The sequence below is a fragment of the Nansenia antarctica genome, assembly GCF_963989245.1.
Source record: "Nansenia antarctica genome assembly, chromosome: 10".
NCBI classification, from domain to species: domain Eukaryota; kingdom Metazoa; phylum Chordata; class Actinopteri; order Argentiniformes; family Microstomatidae; genus Nansenia; species Nansenia antarctica.
In genome coordinates this window covers 9,982,642-10,001,459 of record NC_137680.1, presented here as the reverse complement: position 1 = coordinate 10,001,459, position 18,818 = coordinate 9,982,642, and the positions used below count along the sequence as shown (strand labels likewise).

General features: G+C 43.8%; 2 protein-coding genes across 2 annotated transcripts in view; one reads left to right on the top strand and one right to left on the bottom strand.

Annotated features, from left to right (window-relative positions):
• Window positions 1-18,818, bottom strand: part of npr1b (natriuretic peptide receptor 1b) — a gene marked incomplete at both ends in the record, with an annotated part of 65,689 nt that overhangs the window by 2,724 nt on the left and 44,147 nt on the right. The window contains 14 exons of the mRNA XM_080541252.1: window positions 329-397; window positions 841-964; window positions 1,087-1,233; window positions 1,459-1,627; window positions 4,771-4,926; window positions 8,497-8,656; window positions 9,053-9,124; window positions 9,456-9,560; window positions 9,816-9,893; window positions 10,059-10,133; window positions 10,249-10,369; window positions 10,543-10,627; window positions 11,904-12,039; window positions 13,783-13,877. Coding sequence (XP_080397378.1) covers window positions 329-397; window positions 841-964; window positions 1,087-1,233; window positions 1,459-1,627; window positions 4,771-4,926; window positions 8,497-8,656; window positions 9,053-9,124; window positions 9,456-9,560; window positions 9,816-9,893; window positions 10,059-10,133; window positions 10,249-10,369; window positions 10,543-10,627; window positions 11,904-12,039; window positions 13,783-13,877 — 1,592 coding nt within the window. The remainder of the gene's footprint in view (window positions 1-328; window positions 398-840; window positions 965-1,086; window positions 1,234-1,458; window positions 1,628-4,770; window positions 4,927-8,496; window positions 8,657-9,052; window positions 9,125-9,455; window positions 9,561-9,815; window positions 9,894-10,058; window positions 10,134-10,248; window positions 10,370-10,542; window positions 10,628-11,903; window positions 12,040-13,782; window positions 13,878-18,818) is intronic.
• Window positions 16,168-17,016, top strand: LOC308166200 (uncharacterized protein; the record flags this gene model as incomplete). Its single annotated transcript, XM_080540464.1, has 1 exon — window positions 16,168-17,016. The coding sequence occupies one exon, from the start codon at window positions 16,168-16,170 to the stop codon at window positions 17,014-17,016; it is 849 nt and encodes a 282-aa protein (XP_080396590.1).

Here is an 18,818-nt window from a genome sequence, read left to right as displayed (position 1 = left end):
CTTCTATATTTGACCTACTCCACATTTTCATAGCCTTATCGTAACATGTATTCTTACCAGTAGCAGCTAGTAAAAACCATATCATTTACTGCTTTTTATAAAGCGATAAAAGTCATATTGAGCAGAATTAAGTTCAGCCTACTGGTCCGGCCCTCCACAATAGTCCCGGTTTCTCATGTGGCCCATTGTGAAAATGAATTGCCCACCCCTGGTCTAGACCTTAGACTATGTGAATACATTCCCAGGAAAAGAAACTAATTCAGAGAATGGAAGAACGTGAGTTATGCTGTGTACATTCAGAAACAGACTGCTGTAGGTTTGGTACTACCTTGTAAACATCAAAGTTGTCTATGATGGCATCGAAGCAGGTGTAGAGGTCGTTGAGCAGAGTCACCACCTGAGGGGGCCAGAGTATAAGACCACCACAGAACAACAGAGTGTCAAAATACAAAGTCTATTTATTCATTTGTGTGTGGTAACATGGTATCCATTATCATGTTTCGAATAATCAACTGTGGCTTTAATCATTGCAAAATCCTAGTAAAACACATGTTCCTAAGCTTTAACAGTCTAAAATCCTTTAAAGTAGCCTGCCTAGTCTACAAGTCTCTGAATGGCCTAAAACCACATGTATATCAAATATAATTTCCCCCAAGGATATTTCTGAGTGCAAAATGCAGGAAAAGGCAGTGCTCAACCAAGTGCTGGTTCCATTTCGTCATGGAATAACCCTAGTCCCACTCTCTAGTCCTAGTCCCACTCTCACACAATCTCTTGTGTTGAATGTGGTTCACATGGTCTCATCTTTGTTGCGGGTGTGATCTCAAAGTGTGATCTCACCTGCATAGGTGTGCTCTCTGCTGAGATGGCGGTGAAGCCCACAATGTCACTGAAGTAGATGGTGACTGAGTCAAAGGCCTCCGCTTGCACCGTCTCCCCTCTCTTCAGCTGCTCTGCCACCGAGCTACACGGGAAACGTGTAGAAAACACATTCACTGTGGTAGCATATTGTTCCCTTGATGAACGTGTGTGTGTCTGTGTGTGTGTGTGTGTGTGTGTGTGTGGTTTACAGCAGTATAGACTCACTGTGGTAGTATCTGATAGAGCAGAGCCTCAGCCTTCCGTTTCTCCTCGTGGTAGGCCTGTGTCCTCTCCTCCACCAGCTCTTCCAGGTTATTAGCATACTGCTCCATACGGGACAGCAGGTTGTTCAGGATGTTAGAGCTGCACTCCCTACAGCAGTACACACACACACACACACACACACACACACACACACACACACACACACACACACACTTTTTACAATACACATTTTACAATACACTGTAAGAGGTGAACACTAATTAGAATGATAATAATAGTTTATAATAATTAGGGCTTTGTATCCACACACACACACACACACACACACACACGCACGCACACACGCAATCGCATCGCTCTTGTAAGCCACACCTGTTTTGTTTGCGGAGCAGCACTTTGATCTGGTTGAACTCGGGCCTCTCTGTGGGCTCCTCTGCCCAGCAGCGCTGCATCAGCTGACCCAGCTCCTCGCTGTGGCTCCCTGGATCCACCGTGGGCCGCAGGCAAGGCCACTCGCCCAGGCCCACCCTGTCTACTATCTCTGACAGGAGGGAAGGAGGGAGGGAGAAACAGAGAGGCGGGGAGGAAAAAACCCAAGGAGAATGGAAGGATGGGGATGAGAGAGCGAGGGGGAGAGAAAGACATGTGTTTAGACACTCTCGCATCAAATATATGCATACATGTATTTGCATTCGCATGAAGGAAAGGAAAGGGAAACCCGACACGGGAGACGAATAAAGAGACACTTTTTATTGAACCATGATTAGATAGTGATCGATCGTCTACACACACTCAGATTTGCACGTGGTCCTAATAATAACTTGTTATTAGATTTCAGTCAATTGTACATTTGCTCAATGTGCAAAGCTAAAAACTGAGCAAGTACCACGTTTGAGTATCTCTGATCATAATAACACATCTATTCAACACATCATCCATTCAGCCAACAGTTGTTTATAAACAGATTACTGCAGTATTTGCTTGGCTCTATTCATGTCTCTATCCATCCATCTCCACTAGCCTTTGAGCTCCAAGGAAACGACATGGAGTGAAATATTTAACTTGACACTTTTCCTCTCCAAAACAACTTTTACGACTCAATTCCTGCACTCTTCTATTTATTCTATTCGCACATCCTAGATAGATGTGGAGTATCTGGGGCCTCATTTATAAATAAAGTACTTGAACGTCATCTTTGACTTGCAAGTAAACACATTTTTCTAAACGGACGTAAGCATTATTTATAAAACGGCTGCGCTTGTTTAAAATTGCGTACGTACTTAAGCCAAGTGAGTGGGAGAGGGTAGAGAAGGGTGGCTTCTCGGTAAGTTGCATTTGTAACATTTGATCATGACAACTAACCAGGCAAATGCTTATACTGTAATAATATAATGGTCTTATTCTTATCAGGTGACATTGATAACATGGCTGCTCACTCCCTTTGCGAACCCTCAGACACCGGAGGAAATCCAGTATCACAGCCTCTTTCACACATAGTTCCCTGTAATTTCCATGGAATCCCAAACTGTGCCGACCAAGCATTTTCGCCGTTCACACATGATTGCGCGATCTACTAGAACTGGAGCGGGACGGGGGCGCCACGCACCATATCTGCCATATCATACCTCAGTCTTATATTGAAAAACATGATGATAAATACATGTGGGACGGAGGTATGATATGGCAGATGTGTGGTGCGTGGCGGTCCTGCGCGCCGGTCTCGTTCCAGCGACTCAACTCGTATTACGAGTGCTTACTATCACCAAGTTTCCACGGTCAAATTGACTCACGTTGAAATTTTATAAATCACTACTTTGACGTGGTTTTCTATGTACGACACGGGTAAGATCAAATTTGATCCAAAGTACTTTCTATAAATGAGGCCCCTGGAGTATCTTTCCTTCCACTGTAATTTTATCAGTGATCTTGAAACCAATAATAATTATAATAATATAATAATAATAACTTTTATTTGTATAGCACTTTTCCTGCAAACGTTGCAGCTCAAAATGCTCCAATCATTATATAATCATAATTTAATTATTTAGTCATTTAAAGGCAATATTTAAAAGATGGGTTTTTAGTCTTGACTTGATCATTATTTGCTGAGGTTGCATCCCTAATGTAAACTGGCAGTGCATTCCACAAATTGGGTGCATAAAATGAGAATGCAGCCTCACCAAATCTCTTCTTTTGTATGAGAAAACCAGCGTCAGAAGACCTGAGAGCTCTCTCAATGATCTTAATAGGCTATTACAATAATATAATGAATAGTCTCTCCACCTCTCCTTCTCTGTATCTTTTATCCTCTCTCTGTCCTCTTCTAGTCCTTTATAAATTGGAAATACTGTTCCTTAATTCTCTCACTCAAGGAGTTCACATTTACTATATTAACTCCATATAACTGTTGGCTCCTTGCTAAAAGATGTACACACCACACATCCACATGCACACGCACTTGCACACACACACACACACACACACACACACACACACACACACACACACACACACACACACACACACACACACACACACACACACTTTCCTCATGTACTGTACAGCCCACAGGCCCTGCAGCCTTAATTAACTTAGGACCATTAAGTGATTCCAGTGACAGATATGATTGGCTCTGGCTCTAATTCAATTCATTTGCTCTCTGTCACGTTACAGCCTTAGTCTTTCAATCTGGGGACTTCAACAGTGTGTTTGCTGCTAAGCAAATTCATGACTCACAATTTACTTGTCTCATTTACTAAGTATACTGCAAATTGAGGTCCTGACAAAGAGGGGAAATGTGGTTTTCAGAGTGTCAATAAGGGCGAGAATCAGGTCTGTAATTGGAGAATCAGGTCTGTAATTGGAGAATCAGGTCGGTAATTGGAGAATCAGGTCTGTAATTGGAGAATCAGGTCTGTTTTTCAGCCTCCCACTCTGGTGGACTGACAGGTGTTATTACTCTCTTGTGTAATAAAAGGGCACATGATGCATGGCATTAAAAATATGTCTATACAAATGTTAAAATAATAATAATAATAATTTTGCCATTTAGCAGACGCTTTTATCCAAAGCGACTTACAATTACGAATTACAGGGACATTCCCCCTGGAGTAACTGAGGGCTAAGTGCCTTACCCAAGGGCACACTAGTAGTGGTGTGGCTTCAGGCGGGATTTGAACTCACAACCTTCCGATCCAAAGTCCAACTCACTATCCACTAGACCACCACTACCCCCTAAGTGTTTACAAACTCAGTAAAACAAACAAACAAAGTCCTCTGATAAGGTAATTGCCTGGTTAAAATGTCTAATTTGTTCCACTGTTCTCGGTTGCATCCAATAAATACAATACAAAGTACTCTATAATCCATTTAAATCTAATTTGTTTTCACTTCAGTGGAGGTAAAAAAATAAAGAACTAGTTGACTCAAAACAATGCAGTTAATATCTCTACTGGTCTCTGTAATTAATTGAAGGGTTAAAGTGACATTTTAAAACATAGTGAGCAACAATAAAATGTTCATTCTGAGTTGGTTGTATTTCAATTACTGCCTGTAATTCAACAATCTCATCAAGAGCTTTCCATTCATATACACAACTTGGTTATCTTGCAGGTGACTGTCTTTGCCTATGCGTGACCTTTGGGGCTCAGTGGCGCCTCCTCCAGGTCTTTATCTGTGCGTTACCTTTGGGGCTCAATGACTCCTCCTCCAGGTAGAAGGCCCCACGGCGGAGCGCCACCTCCTGGAGAATGATGCCAAAGCTGTAGACGTCGCCCTTCTGGGTCCCACAAGGAGGGGGGCACTCCAGCCTCAGCAGCTCTGGGGCCATCCACAACTTCCCTAGTAATAAAGACAGGGAGGGAGAATGGATGACAACTTCACTAGTATGAGAGAGGGAGGGAGAATGGATGACAACTTCACTAGTATGAGAGAGGGAGGGAGAATGGATGACAACTTCACTAGTATGAGAGTGGGAGGGAGAATGGATGACAACTTCACTAGTATGAGAGAGGGAGGGAGAACGGATGACAACTTCACTAGTATGAGAGAGGGGGGGAGAATGGATGACAACAACTTCACTAGTATGAGAGAGGGGGGGAGAATGGATGACAACAACTTCACTAGTATGAGAGAGGGAGAGGAGAATGGATGACAACTTCACTAGGAATAGAGACAGAGTGGGATTTTTAGATTCACCATTTTTGTATTTTTTGGGCACGGGGTCAGCCATAGTCAGCGCCCCTGGAGCAATTAGGGGTTAAGTGCCTTGCTTAAGGGCACAACGGCAGTGGTAGGCAAATTAGATAGGATGCCAGAAACCCTCCAGTCACCAGCTCACATGACCAGCGACCTTCCAATTGCTAGCCGGCCTCTCTATCTACCTGCCGCCCCATTAGATTAGATAGGGAGAATGGATGACAACTTCCCTAGTAAGAAAGACAGGGAGGTAGAATGGATGAAAACTTCCCTAGAAAGAGAGGCAGAGAGGGAGAATGGATGACAACTTCCCTAGTAAGAAAGACAGGGAGGTAGAATGGATGAAAACTTCCCTAGAAAGAGAGGCAGAGAGGGAGAATGGATGACAACTTCCCTAGGAAGAGAGGCAGAGAGGGAGAATGGATGACAACTTCCCTAGTAAGAGAGGCAGAGAGGGAGAATGGATGACAACTTCCCTAGTAAGAGAGGCAGAGAGGGAGAATGGATGACAACTTCCCTAGAAAGAGAGGCAGAGAGGGAGAATGGATGGCTGATAGGATGTGTTTTTACATTGTGCTTAGGTAAACCCTGAATACTTTATCATCAGTAATTATGTTCAAGTTGTAACATCTAAAGTGCTGACACTTCCTGCAAACTCTCTGTCATGCACAAACTGAACAGGCTTGTCTGTGTAATTGGACCTGGGCCAGATTTAGAGACCACGGGACCAGTTTAACTCTAAGGACATTGGAGCCTTGCAGTGGTCAGCAAGGTGGTACGACAGGGACACAGGATGGAGACATGTATGGGAACTGATGTCAATAGGTCAGCTGACCAGAGTCAAGTAACTTAGTTGCCATAACGACCAACCCGTTATGGTATGGAAGAGAGGCGAACGCCACATCTAACTTTAGTGGTAAGGTACAGCTGTTTCCTGTGTCAGCGGAAATCTAGGATATAAGGGCCACTGTAAAATGTCATTCTGGGTGTCTCTTCTCTTGTGCCTGCTGTGATGAGAGCACACCCAGCGCTGTGGAATAAAACTTCTATCTTAATTGTCTACTTGAGCAATCATTAATAAATTACTGAAAGAGGAAAGCATCTTGGCCTGCCGCCCATCATCTGACAATCACCAACTATCAATGACAACTTCCCTAGTAAGAGAGGCAGAGAGGGAGAATGGATGATAACTTCCCTAGTAAGAGAGGCAGAGAGTGAGAATGGATGACAACTTCCCTAGTAAGAGAGGCAGAGAGGGAGAATGGATGACAACTTCCCTAGTAAGAGAGGCAGAGAGGGAGAATGGATGACAACTTCCCTAGAAAGAGAGGCAGAGAGGGAGAATGGATGACAACTTCCCTAGTAAGAGAGGGAGAATGGATGACTTTCAGATGTTTCACACTTTTACTTTACATTTGTATGTCTTTGTCAACATTTCCATTTGACAGGTCTTGACAATAAAATGAATTGAAATTAGAGATAGGGAGCGTGAGAAATACACAGATAAAGAGACGGAATGGGGTGTAAACTTTTTTACATCCCTTTTCTTTTTTTTGTAAACAAGATTATTGAAAAGGCTGATGTTGCACTATGGCAGATGACCAAAATATGATATATATGATTCCAATACTTATGGAGGGCACTGTATACCATAAACATGTGGTGTATGATTTGTCACACATACATATAGTAGTAGACAGAAGCCCTATAATGAGGTGCTCTCTAGGAAAGCATGCCACGGGACATGCCAGGCAGGGTTCGAGTTATGTGGGAGCCAATGGGAGCTGAGCTCCCATAGAGATGGTCTGAGACTCTCTGAGCTCCCATGAAGGCAGTAAAATCAAAAATCTGTGGGGGTCGCTAATAATACATTACCACAACTATTATTTGATCAAAATGTCAATGTAATGAATATTATTTAATTTATATTATAAATATTGTAAAATAAACACGTTTTCCAAAAGAGCTACGCGCACCATTAATCTCCTGTGAATGACAGTAGGCCTTTGACTGCCTGCACTTCACCACCAAGACACCATGGGGCGCAGTAGAATATTGTGCAACAGCAAAAGGTTGATTAATCAGCTGTGCGGTAAACCGTTGGAACACACAGTGCACAGCTGATTAATCAATTAAACCAATAGAGTGAGACAGGATATGTTCATATACCAGTTGCCTTTCAGGAAGTAGTGAGATCGTGCACCTAGCCTATTATTGAGAAGCAAACATTCATTCATTAGCTATACAGGAGTATATACATACAGTAGCTACCATGCCGCCCCAAAAAAGGAAATTTTTTGACCCTCTCCCGTTCATCCAATCTTGGATAAAGAAAGAACATCGGACGTCAGCATCATGGGTTCCAGGACCGCGACCGCAGCCTACTGAAAACAGACCAAACAGGTCTATCTTGTCTCCGTAAAGGTAAGGTGGCTTTTACTTTTTACTAACCTAGTGTACATGTATTTTTCGCTCCTTCTGTATAGCAAAAATAACACAATTATTGGCCGAGATACATGTGTGACTATCGCTTTTATAGCTGTTGTTTCATGTGGGGCTGTTGATGTGGTGAAATGAGTAGCCTGCAGCTGTAGCGTCAGGATATGTTGGTATTTGAGGAGGAGGATGAGGATGAGGATGATGTTTCGGTACCGGTACCGTTTTTAAAGTATCGATTTGTCACCGGTATCGAATAAAACCCAAACTGTACCCAACCCTAACTATATGTTTACATGCCAACTAATTAGCTAATTCATTTCTGTCATTTAGAGCTGAGGGGAGCAACAGAGAGACGGACAACAGGACAGTAACAGAGAGACAACGGGAGAGGAGAGCAATAGAGACAGAACTGAATGCACTGAACTTTTTTTTTTATTCTTTGCATTATTAACACTGTTGTGTTATTGTGTTATTAAAGTGTTTAAGTGTTTTATGGTAAAGCATTATGAGTGGTGTGTGTGCAGGGTGCTCGTGAGTTGTATATTTTGGGGAGGGGGGAGGCTTGTGTATGGGGGCGGGGGGTCCTCACACAAAGGAGTAGCCTAGGGCCACTGACCACCTTAATCCGCTACTGCCTATAGCTAATTAAAACTTGTAAGTCCCATCGCTGTGTGGGCATGATTCGCGCGTGCATGAGAACATTTCGCACTGTTATTTTGGAGACCCCCACAGAGATCAGCTTATAACTCGAACCCTGATGCCAGGTAAACTCACGAGCATAGAAGGCATGGGCGTCTTCCACGTCATTCTCGGCCCAGAAGCTGGACAGACCATGATCGGTAATCTTCAGCACGAAGCGGTTGTCCACCAGGCAGTTGGATGACTTCAGGTTGCCATGGGAGATGATGACACTGTTGTGGAGGAAGGCCATGCCCTGGTGTGGAAAGTGAGAGCGAGTGATAAAGGGAGAGAGTGTGGGGGTGGGGGGTTTGTAGAGATAGGGAGAGAAGGAGAGAGAGAGAGAGGAAAGAGGTGAAATGAGAGATGAATGGAGTAATTCATTTTCATGTTTACTCTTACAATGGCAGACTAGGGCGTGGCTACATGAGTGAGTAACTGGAGCTGTTGTTGATAGGCTGTTTCCTATAGAAAACACAAAGTACCTAAGTTGAGTTTATTGTGGCCTTGGATTGAGTGAGTATAGCCATTAGTGTGCTAAAAAGTGTGTGTGTGTGTGTGTGTGTGTGTGTGTGTGTGTGTGTGTGTGTGTGTGTGTGTGTGAGTGTGTGTGTGTGTGTGTGTGTGTGTGTGTGTGTGTGTGTGTGAGTACCTTGACAATGTCGCTGATCAAAGAGTATCTGAACATCCAATCCAATGTGATGCTCTCATTTTCCATGATGTCCTGAAAAATAAAAGAGACACATTTATATTATCATATACAGTATATATATATATACAGTATATAGAGGAACTCATTTGCTGTTCCGTTCAACGTCTCAACAGTGTGTACACATATAGCGCGTCTATGCTTCTAGGGGAGGCTGTGGCTCAGGAGGTAGAGCCGGTGTTTAATGATCGTGTGAATGAGAGGCCACTGTAAAGCGCTTTGTATACAGGCGCTATATAAGTGCAGTCCATTGACCATTTCCATGCAGGAAGGGTGGAGGGTGACTTGAAGGGATACTATAAGGTCAAAGGGACGTGCAGAGAGTTATGGTCCGGAGGCGGTATACCTGAAGACTGCCGCGGGGGCAGTACTCTGTGATGATGCAGATGTTGGGGGGGTCGATACAGGCACCGATAAAACGGGTCAGATGCTCATTCTGAACATCACGCATCTGTAGAGGGAAGGAGGACAGGAGGAAAGGGAAGGACATAGCGTCCATTAGATGGACACAGCCAGGTTCTGACACACACACACACACACACACACACACACACACACACACTCACTCAGAGGCAGACAGACAGACAGAAACAGACCCACAAACACACGCAACACATGCACACAACAATAATACACAGAAATGCTATGCAACATAAGAACAAACATAGGGTGGGGCTAATGAACATCAAAACTTAAAAATACTCACATGTTTCAGTTCAAAGAGGACATTTCTGGTCAGCTCAATGCGTTTCCTGTTGATGTACTTTATGGCCACAATGTTCCCCTGGGAGAAAGAAACATATCATACATGGAAGACAGATGTAAAAATCAGGTCCTTATAACACATGGCACACACACACGCACACTCACACACACGCACGCAAACACACGCAAACATACCAACACGCACACATACTTATTTATTCATTAATTACACGCGCATGCTCACCTTGTAGTAGCCTGTTTTGGCAAAGACCTGAAAGTTTCCATCTCCTGTCAGTAAGGAGCCATAGTTTGAGCCTCTCTGTAGAAAAGAGACAGTGGTGGAATGGGGTCAGGGTGTGTGTGTGTGTGTGTGTGTGTGTGTGTGTGTGTGTGTGTGTGTCTGTGTGTGTGTGAGTGTGTCTGTGTAGACTCACCAGAGACAGAGTGAGTTTGCTGCCAGCGCCTCGTAGCCCTTTCTCCAGGTTACTCATCTGAATGTCTTCCCAAGAGATCCTCCAGAGCTGCGCAACCAACTCATTCTCCAGCTTTAGCTTCCTGTATGTGTTTGTGTGTGTGCATGTGTGACAAAGAAAGAAAGAAAGAAGGAAAGAAAGAAAGAAAGAAAGAAAGAAAGAAAGAAAGAAAGAAAGAAAGAAAGAAAGAAAGTGTAGTTTGTATAATCATAACCCATTAGACACATTATCACAATTGGACTGACTATAACTCACCTGTAGATGAAGACAGTGACGGTGAGGATGATGACAATGATGAAGAACACCACAATAGTCACCATCTGGTGTATTGTGATAGTCCCTGAGAGAAAGAGAGACAAGTTTATGAGCTGACAGAAACTGTTATGACTGCTTATGATGACATCTGTTGTGTGCCCTACTATCTAAAAGAAAACATCAACATCTATGGCCGGGGCATAGAGGAACTGAACTGTGTGGGTAGAATGAAGACGTTTGTGTAAAAGAAAGGAAAAGAGTGTGTGTGTGCGTGTGTGTGTGTGTGTTTGTTAGGGTTGGGTTCGTTTTTGAAAATAGCAACGGTATTTGTCAATACTGTAATAAAACCGTCTATAAAATTGCGATACATGATAAACGCCTTGAGTGTTTGTCCAGCACCAATGTCTGTGTGGTTGAAGATGCTATGAAAATGACGACAGAACCTTTTGTAAACAATTTGTCAAATAAATAACTTCAAACATTAAAAAAGACGCGTCACGTAGGGTTGGGCGGTATTATGGTAATGAAAATAGCAATAGTGTCAATAGCAACGGTGTCAATACCAATACGTCAAAAATAATATTCTGCTGCGCAATGTGCGCATATATATAATAAACACCTTAAGAGTCTTTGTCCAGCACCACTGTCTGTGGCTGTGAAGATGCTATGAAAGTGATAACAGAACTTTTTGTAAAAAAAGTAATTTGTCAAATAAGTAACCTGTCAAAAAATACTATTCAGAAGCAATTATAATCACGTGTCACGTGACTACTTCTCCTCATCTCTGTAACACGCTCTGCGCTTTGTACTCGGGTGAGTGTGCAGTGTTCCCCATACATAGTTGAATTTGTCCCAACTGTCTCATTACGAACCAGAAGTATTTTTTTGCTGTTTTTATTCATTTATTTTTAATGACATTATTCATTTATCATTACATCTTTCAGCACTGCTCATGGAAAGTGTTTGAGCAGGTTCGCGGAAAGGATAGGGCTTTGGTCCACCTTTCACCAGCCGCTGTGACAAATTCATCATTTGAAATTGGCAGCTCCCTCAAAGCCCTACGTGATTTTTAATCCCACGGTTATACCGTAAACCGCGGTTAAATTTGGGGACGGTTTAATGGTTTCAGAAATGTGATTACTACCCAACCCTAGTGTGTGTGCACGTGTCTGTTCCTAGATAAAAAAGACCTGTATGATCGACAAAAATGACGTTGCGAGTGTGAGAGTGTGGCCAATTAGCAGATACTACTTACATGGAGGTCATACAAAAAGTGATTTCTCAACACTAATAATAATTGTAACAATAATAGTTCATTTAATTTTTTACAGGTGAAGATCAATCAAAGTGCTTTTACTGACTGGCGAGGCAGGCAGGGTTGTCGTTCTTGAAGCCACAGATGGGGACGTCTAGAGGAACGACCCCCCGTGGCCACTGGACCTCCATCCCAGGCATCGACGTGAGCTTCTTATCAGAGCCGTTGTACACGAAAACAATCTGGCGACCACACAACCAACATGGAATGGGTTTGATGTGGAGGGGGGGGGGGGGGGGGAGTGGGGGGCAGGCTATCTGGTAGCCAAACATTGATTCTTGAATAATTTCAAAAGAGGAGAGCTGACTTTGGGGAAAATCACACAATCTGTCAATCAAACATTGGAGTAGAAAAACAGCTAACCTCAAAAGGCAATCACACAATCACACACTTTTTCTCACATACACACATACTCATGTACTCATGCCATTGACAGAGAATTGACATAATCCATATTTAGAATCAGGTGACATAAGAAGATGAGTTTCAATGAGCCACTAACCAGCCTTGTGACCCCTCTCTATGGGACAAGCATACATACTCTCTCTATCTCCATCTCTCTGTCTCACTCTCTATCTCTTCCTCTCAATCTCTCCCTCTCTCATCAGTCTGTTATTAACTTTGGAGTGGCTTGACCTCCATTTACCAATCAGAGCTCAGCATTATACGATTCACTGATTAAGACCCTGTCCACACATACACAGGTATTATGCGTTTCTATGCGTTTTGGCCTTTCGTCCTCAGGTAAAACTGAGTTTTTGGCTTGTGACGTCAGAGTGTGCTCCGTTATCTCCTTTGTTTACATCATCCAGAGGCAACATTTCGTGCAATGGCGGTGTTGTTGTATTCGCCGCTCATTAAGAAGCCCATCAATGCGCATGCTCCTAATGTTCTTCTGTGGTGTTTGACATAATGTTTTATCGCCAACCTACTGACCTGGCATGCTTATGTGAGCATTATAAATCTTTTTTTTTTTAGAGTGAAGGAGGAAAAACTCTGTCTTCAAAAATACCTGTGTATGTGTGGACTAGGCCTAAAGCCCAATGCACACGGCGTGCGATTTTGTCGCACGGCAACATTCGATTCTCCATTCACACCCACTCACTTCGGTGGTGTGAATGGAGAATCGAATGTTGCCGTGCGACAAAATCGCAGGACAACATTCGATTCTCCATTCACACCACCGAAGTGAGTGGGTGTGAATGGAGAATCGAATGTTGTCCTGCAACAATATCGCACGCCGTGTGCATTGGGCTTTAGACAAATGCTCACTGATGTGTGTACTTGTGTGTATGTATGAATACAATCTTTAAGTGCATGCTATTAGGGCTATTTGTAAAAATGCATAATTATTGCAGTATTGTCTCATGTCCATTCCTATAGAATTAATCCTAACAGGTTAGCAGTCATGTCCCCTTTCCCAGTGTGACTGTCTGTGCAGATGACATGCTCCCACTCCCCCCAAACAGTATGTCGGCCATTTTGTTCCAAAACATGTTCATCGTTTAAACACAATGGTTTGGGAGGAAAGATGTGATTCCAATCAGATATTAGACTTCTTTAGGTTTCTTTCATAGGCTATGATTCCACTTGGATCATATACAGTAGCTAGTAGTCTACAGCATGAGCAGACTGTTTATAGTCCTAGTCATGATTATCCTATGTGGATGGAGCTCACTTCTCTAAAAGGTCTGACTTGGTGTATATGACTTATGTGTTCAGTTGTATTTTCCCATCTCCAAAGCACACACAGATTGTGTACACACGACGGCAGCTTTATGAGAGTATGAACCTACATGCAGCAGGATGAGAGGGAGGAGTTTTGAAGGGGTTTGTTTGAAGGTGTGTGTGTGTGTGTGTTGATATTGACATGATTATGTCTTATTGCGTCATGTGTGTGTGTTTTGGCAGACACTGTCTGGTACCTGAAAGGTGCTGGTGTTGGTGTCTGTCATGTCCCACAGAGCAAAGTCTGTCTCTCTGTCCCCGTTCTCATCTATCTGCACACGACCGGTTACACCTGCAGAGAGAGGAGAGGAGGAGAGGTGAGACAGGTTTGAAGGGGGTGAGACAGGTTTGAAGGGGGAGAAAAAGAAGAAGAGAGAGGATATGAGGGAAACAGCTGGAGAAGAGGCATATAAGGAGAGAGTGGGGGTGGTGGGAGAGGGAGGGCTAAAATAGAATGCGAAAAAAATGCGGAAGAGAGAGTGATGACGCAGAGATGTGGAAATTAAATCCACCAAAACAAGGACAGAGGGACACCCATTAACACTGACGCTGAACAGATAAACACACACTAATATTTGTACAGTGCATAAGCAAATACATTGCTGGTATACTGTATATGCATGCACCCACAAAGAAACAAACACACACACACACACACTTTGGATCATGAAAGTGCAGCGCTCTCCCCAAAGAATGTAAGAGAGACACTGCCTCATTTCTGTATTACTTCCTGTTGCAGTGGATACATTTGTATAATCTACTGTATCTACCCCATAATCTTCCTGGGGGTTGTATGGCTTTGCTATCATGCTATTACATCTAGGAACTGGCTAGGATCTTGTCTTGGTAAGACTTTCATTTCCGGCCCACATCACAAAGGTGCTGTCAGAGCCATCTAGAGAAGCGGCTATAGATTTAGGAGAAGAGAAATGACATTTACGCTATGACAGTTATGCCAACCATTAATGGCATGGAAATGTCAAATTCAGATGAGGTTATTGGGTAATAAATACAACATGCAGGTGCTGCATGTGCAGTGGAAAGAGATGAGGCCTGAGAGATGGGATGTGATATGGCACAGATGATTGGCTAGAGGGAGATGGGAGATAAGGCAGAGAGAGACTACAAACACACACACACACACACACACACACACACACACACACACACACACTAACTTCCCACTTATACATACAGGCAGCAGCTAGCAAATGATTAACCGTGCGGTGGGTGTGGGAAAATTACATTTGCCCAGCAGTTGCACGTCATTTGGTAGTCTGGGATAGGCTAGTGCTATGTAGGGGGAGCATGACGATGATTTAGCACCTATTTAAAAGACATTATACACGTAACATTGACCAACTAGTCATGTGTGTGCTTGGTGAGTGACATCATTACTTCCAGGAATTGGGGGGTGGACCTGGTCAGTATTGCAAAGGTTAACTAGGATAATGGAAAGGCTATAAAACAACATTAATTTGCAGTGGAAAGCTTGGTAACATTTCACCTTCGTCATTTTTGGTGAGGAAGAATAGTGAATAGGTAGGGAGGGCAGGGAGGGAGGGAGGGAGGGAGGGAGGGAGGGAGGGAGGGCAGGGAGGGCAGGGAGGGAGGGAGGGCAGGAGGGCAGGGAGGGAGGGAGGGCAGGGAGGGCAAGGAGGGAGTCAATGCTAGTGCAAGTGAATGCTAGTGCAAGTGAATGCTAGTGCAAGTGAATGCTAGTGTATTACAAAAAAATATACAAAATCTTTCTTTCTTTCTTCTTCTATCACGACAACTGCTGCTAGATTACTCTTCCTGCTACGACTGGTGGATTGATGATTCACTTGCTTAGTCAAATGTATCGATTGTAAGTTGCTTTGGAATAAGGCGTCTGCTATATGCCAAAAATGTAAATGTCTAAAGCAGCTACACAGACGAAGAGACTATAGAGTAGAGTTGAGGTAAAGTTAGAATAAAAAGTATTGGAAAGATGTCTGAGGTTATCTATGCCAAGCCTGACATGGCTAAAAAGGTCAGGTTTTGGGATGTGTGTGTGTGTGTGTGTGTGTGTGTGTGTGTGTGTGTGTGTGTGCGTGTGTGTGTGTGTGTGCGTGTGTGTGTGTGTGTGTGTGTGTGTGTGTGTGTGTGCGTGTGTGTGTGTGTGTGTGCGTGTGTGTGTGTGTGTGTGCGTGTGTGTGCGTGTGTGTGTGTGTGTGTGTGTGCGTGTGTGTGTGTGTGTGTGTCTGTGTGTGTGTGTGTGTGTGTGTGTGTGTGTGTGTGTGTGTGTGTGTGTGTGTGTGTCTGTGTGTGTGTGCGTGTGTGTGTGTGTGTGCGTGTGTGTGTGTGTGTGTGTGTGCGTGTGTGTGCGTGTGTGTGTGTGTGTGTGTGTGTGTGTGTGTGTGCGTGTGTGTGTGTGTCTGTGTACTGTGTCAACACCTGTGTACTTCCTCATCATCTTTGTACACTTCCTTTGCTACTGAGGGCAGCAACAACAGTCTCACATTCAGCTGTCAGTCAGGCACACATGCTAACGCAGCTACACAGACAAAGAGACTATAGAGTAGAGTTGAGGTAAAGTTAGAATAAAAAGTATTGGAAAGATGTCTGAGGTTATCTATGCCAAGCCTGACATGGCTAAAAAGGTCAGGTTCAACAGAGGGGAGGTAGAGGAGAGGATTGTGGATATCTACGTCAGTGCAGACACCCCCGGACTCCATGACCCCAGCCCTGGCACAGAGGACGCCCCCCCAAAGACCGTAGCAGGTGATCAGCTGTCAGGTACTGAGACTTCAGAGAAGAGACCCTTCAGAGCTGCTGCAGTGTGTCTGGGGCTGCTGTGTGTTCTCCTACTGGCTGGGATCATAGGCCTGAGTGTCTACTTTCATCAGGTACAGACCAGTAACAACGACCTGACTGGAGAGAGAAACCAGTTACAGACCAGTTACAACAACCTGACTGAAGAGAGAGACCAGTTACAGACCAGTTACAACAACCTGACTGAAGAGAGAGACCAGTTACAGACCAGTAACAACGCCCTGACTGAAGAGAGAGACAACCTGAAAACCTGCTTTGCAGAAGGATGGAGGAAGTTTGGCTCCAGCAGCTACTTCCTCTCCACTGAGACTGGTAGAACCTGGGAGGAGAGCAGTCAGGACTGCAGAGTCAGAGGAGCAGACCTGGTGGTCATCAACAGCAAAGAGGAACAGGACTTTATCATTGATATGAATAAGAGGGTCTGGATTGGTCTGACTGACAGAGACACAGAGTGGACCTGGAAATGGGTGGATGGCACACCTCTGACCACAGCGTACTGGGGTTCCGATCAGCCAAACAGTAAAGGGGATGAGGACTGTGTTGGCATACATGATGATGGAAGTAAACCTAATCGATGGCATGACTACCCATGTAGCTTCGAGCTGTACTGGATCTGTGAGAAAGTGGTTTATTAATAATAGCAGTAACATGTCGTCATGTGTGACAGTTTCACACAACTCTCTCTCTCTCTCTCTCTCTCTCTCTCTCTCTCTCTCTCTCTCTCTGGGGGAGGGGGGGGGGGCTGGGGGAGAGGATCTCTGTTGGGGTGTTTATTTCAGGACCCAGCTATTCTTTAAAGCAGAGGGCTAAATATTCACTGTTGAACTTCTTGTTGGGTTTTGTCTCTGTAGAGTATGTGTAGGGTAGAGTATGCCTACTACAAAAAAAATCGTTCTTTCTTTCTTCTTCTATCACGATGGCTGCCAATGGCCCCGGGCCTGAGCTAGATTACTCTTCCTGACTGGATTGATGATTCACTTGCTTAGTCAAATGTATCGACTGTAAGTCACTTTGGAATAAGGCGTCTGCTAAATGCCAAAAATTTAAAATGTAAACATTGATATATGGATGCAGAAAATAAATGTAAGGAGAAAAAAAAGTTGTAATGTTTTGCTTTGATGTGAATGCACTTATTATACACATGTGGACCATAACATGATGATACGCTTTTGATATGTGAATGGAGGTGATGTGATACATTGATAGATGGATACAGAAGATACTGATGTTTTCTATGACTTTGATGTGAAGATAGTGAGCTTACACATTGACATTTTAAACAGAGCATGCTAATGATGAATTTAAGAGTGTTTTGATATGTGTGATCACACATGTTATGTGTGAATAAATGTAGGCAATAAGACATGAGTAGCTCTCCACTTTCAAAGTAGCTTTCAGATGAAAGAAGGTTGGAGACCCCTGCCTTAGACTTTCTGGTCGAGGGGGAGGCACAGGACTCCTCATCTCACCTAAGTGGTCACACACTACCCTTCCCCTGTCACACCTGTCCATATCCCCCTTCGAATTCCATGCTGTCTCTGTCTCCTCCCCTGTCAAACTTCACATTGTTGTATATACGTAACATTGACCAACTAGTCATGTGTGTGCTTGGTGAGTGACATCATTACTTCCAGGAATTGGGGGTGGACCTGGTCAGTATTGCAAAGGTTAACTAGGATAATGGAAAGGCTATAAAACAACATTAATTTGCAGTGGAAAGCTTGGTAACATTTCACCTTCGTCATTTTTGGTGAGGAAGAATAGTGAATAGGGAGGGAGGGAGGGAGGGCAGGAGGGCAGGGAGGAAGGGAGGGCAGGGAGGGCAAGGAGGGAGTCAATGCTAGTGCAAGTGAATGCTAGTGCAAGTGAATGCTAGTGCAAGTGAATGCTAGTGCAAGTCAATGCTAGTGTATTACAAAAAAATATACAAAATCTTTCTTTCTTTCTTCTTCTATCACGACAACTGCCAGTGGCTCCTGGCCTGAGCTAGATTACTCTTCCTGCTACGACTGGTGGATTGATGATTCACTTGCTTAGTCAAATGTATCGATTGTAAGTTGCTTTGGAATAAGGCGTCTGCTAAATGGCAAAAATGTAAATGTCTAATGCAGCTACACAGACGAAAAGACTATAGAGTAGAGTTGAGGTAAAGTTAGAATCAAAAGTATTGGAAAGATGTCTGAGGTTATCTATGCCAACCCTGACATGGCTAAAAAGGTCAGGTTTTGGGATGTGTGTGTGTGTGTGTGTGTGTGTGTGTGTATGTATGTGTGTGTGTGTGTGTGTGTGTGTGTGTGTGTGTGTCTGTGTGTGTGTGTGTGTGTGTGTGTGTGTCTGTCTGTGTGTGTGTGTGTGTGTGTGTGTGTGTGTGTGTGTTTGTGTGTGCGTGTGCGTGTGCGTGTGTGTGTGTGTGTGTTTTAGAGTACTCCTACCTAGC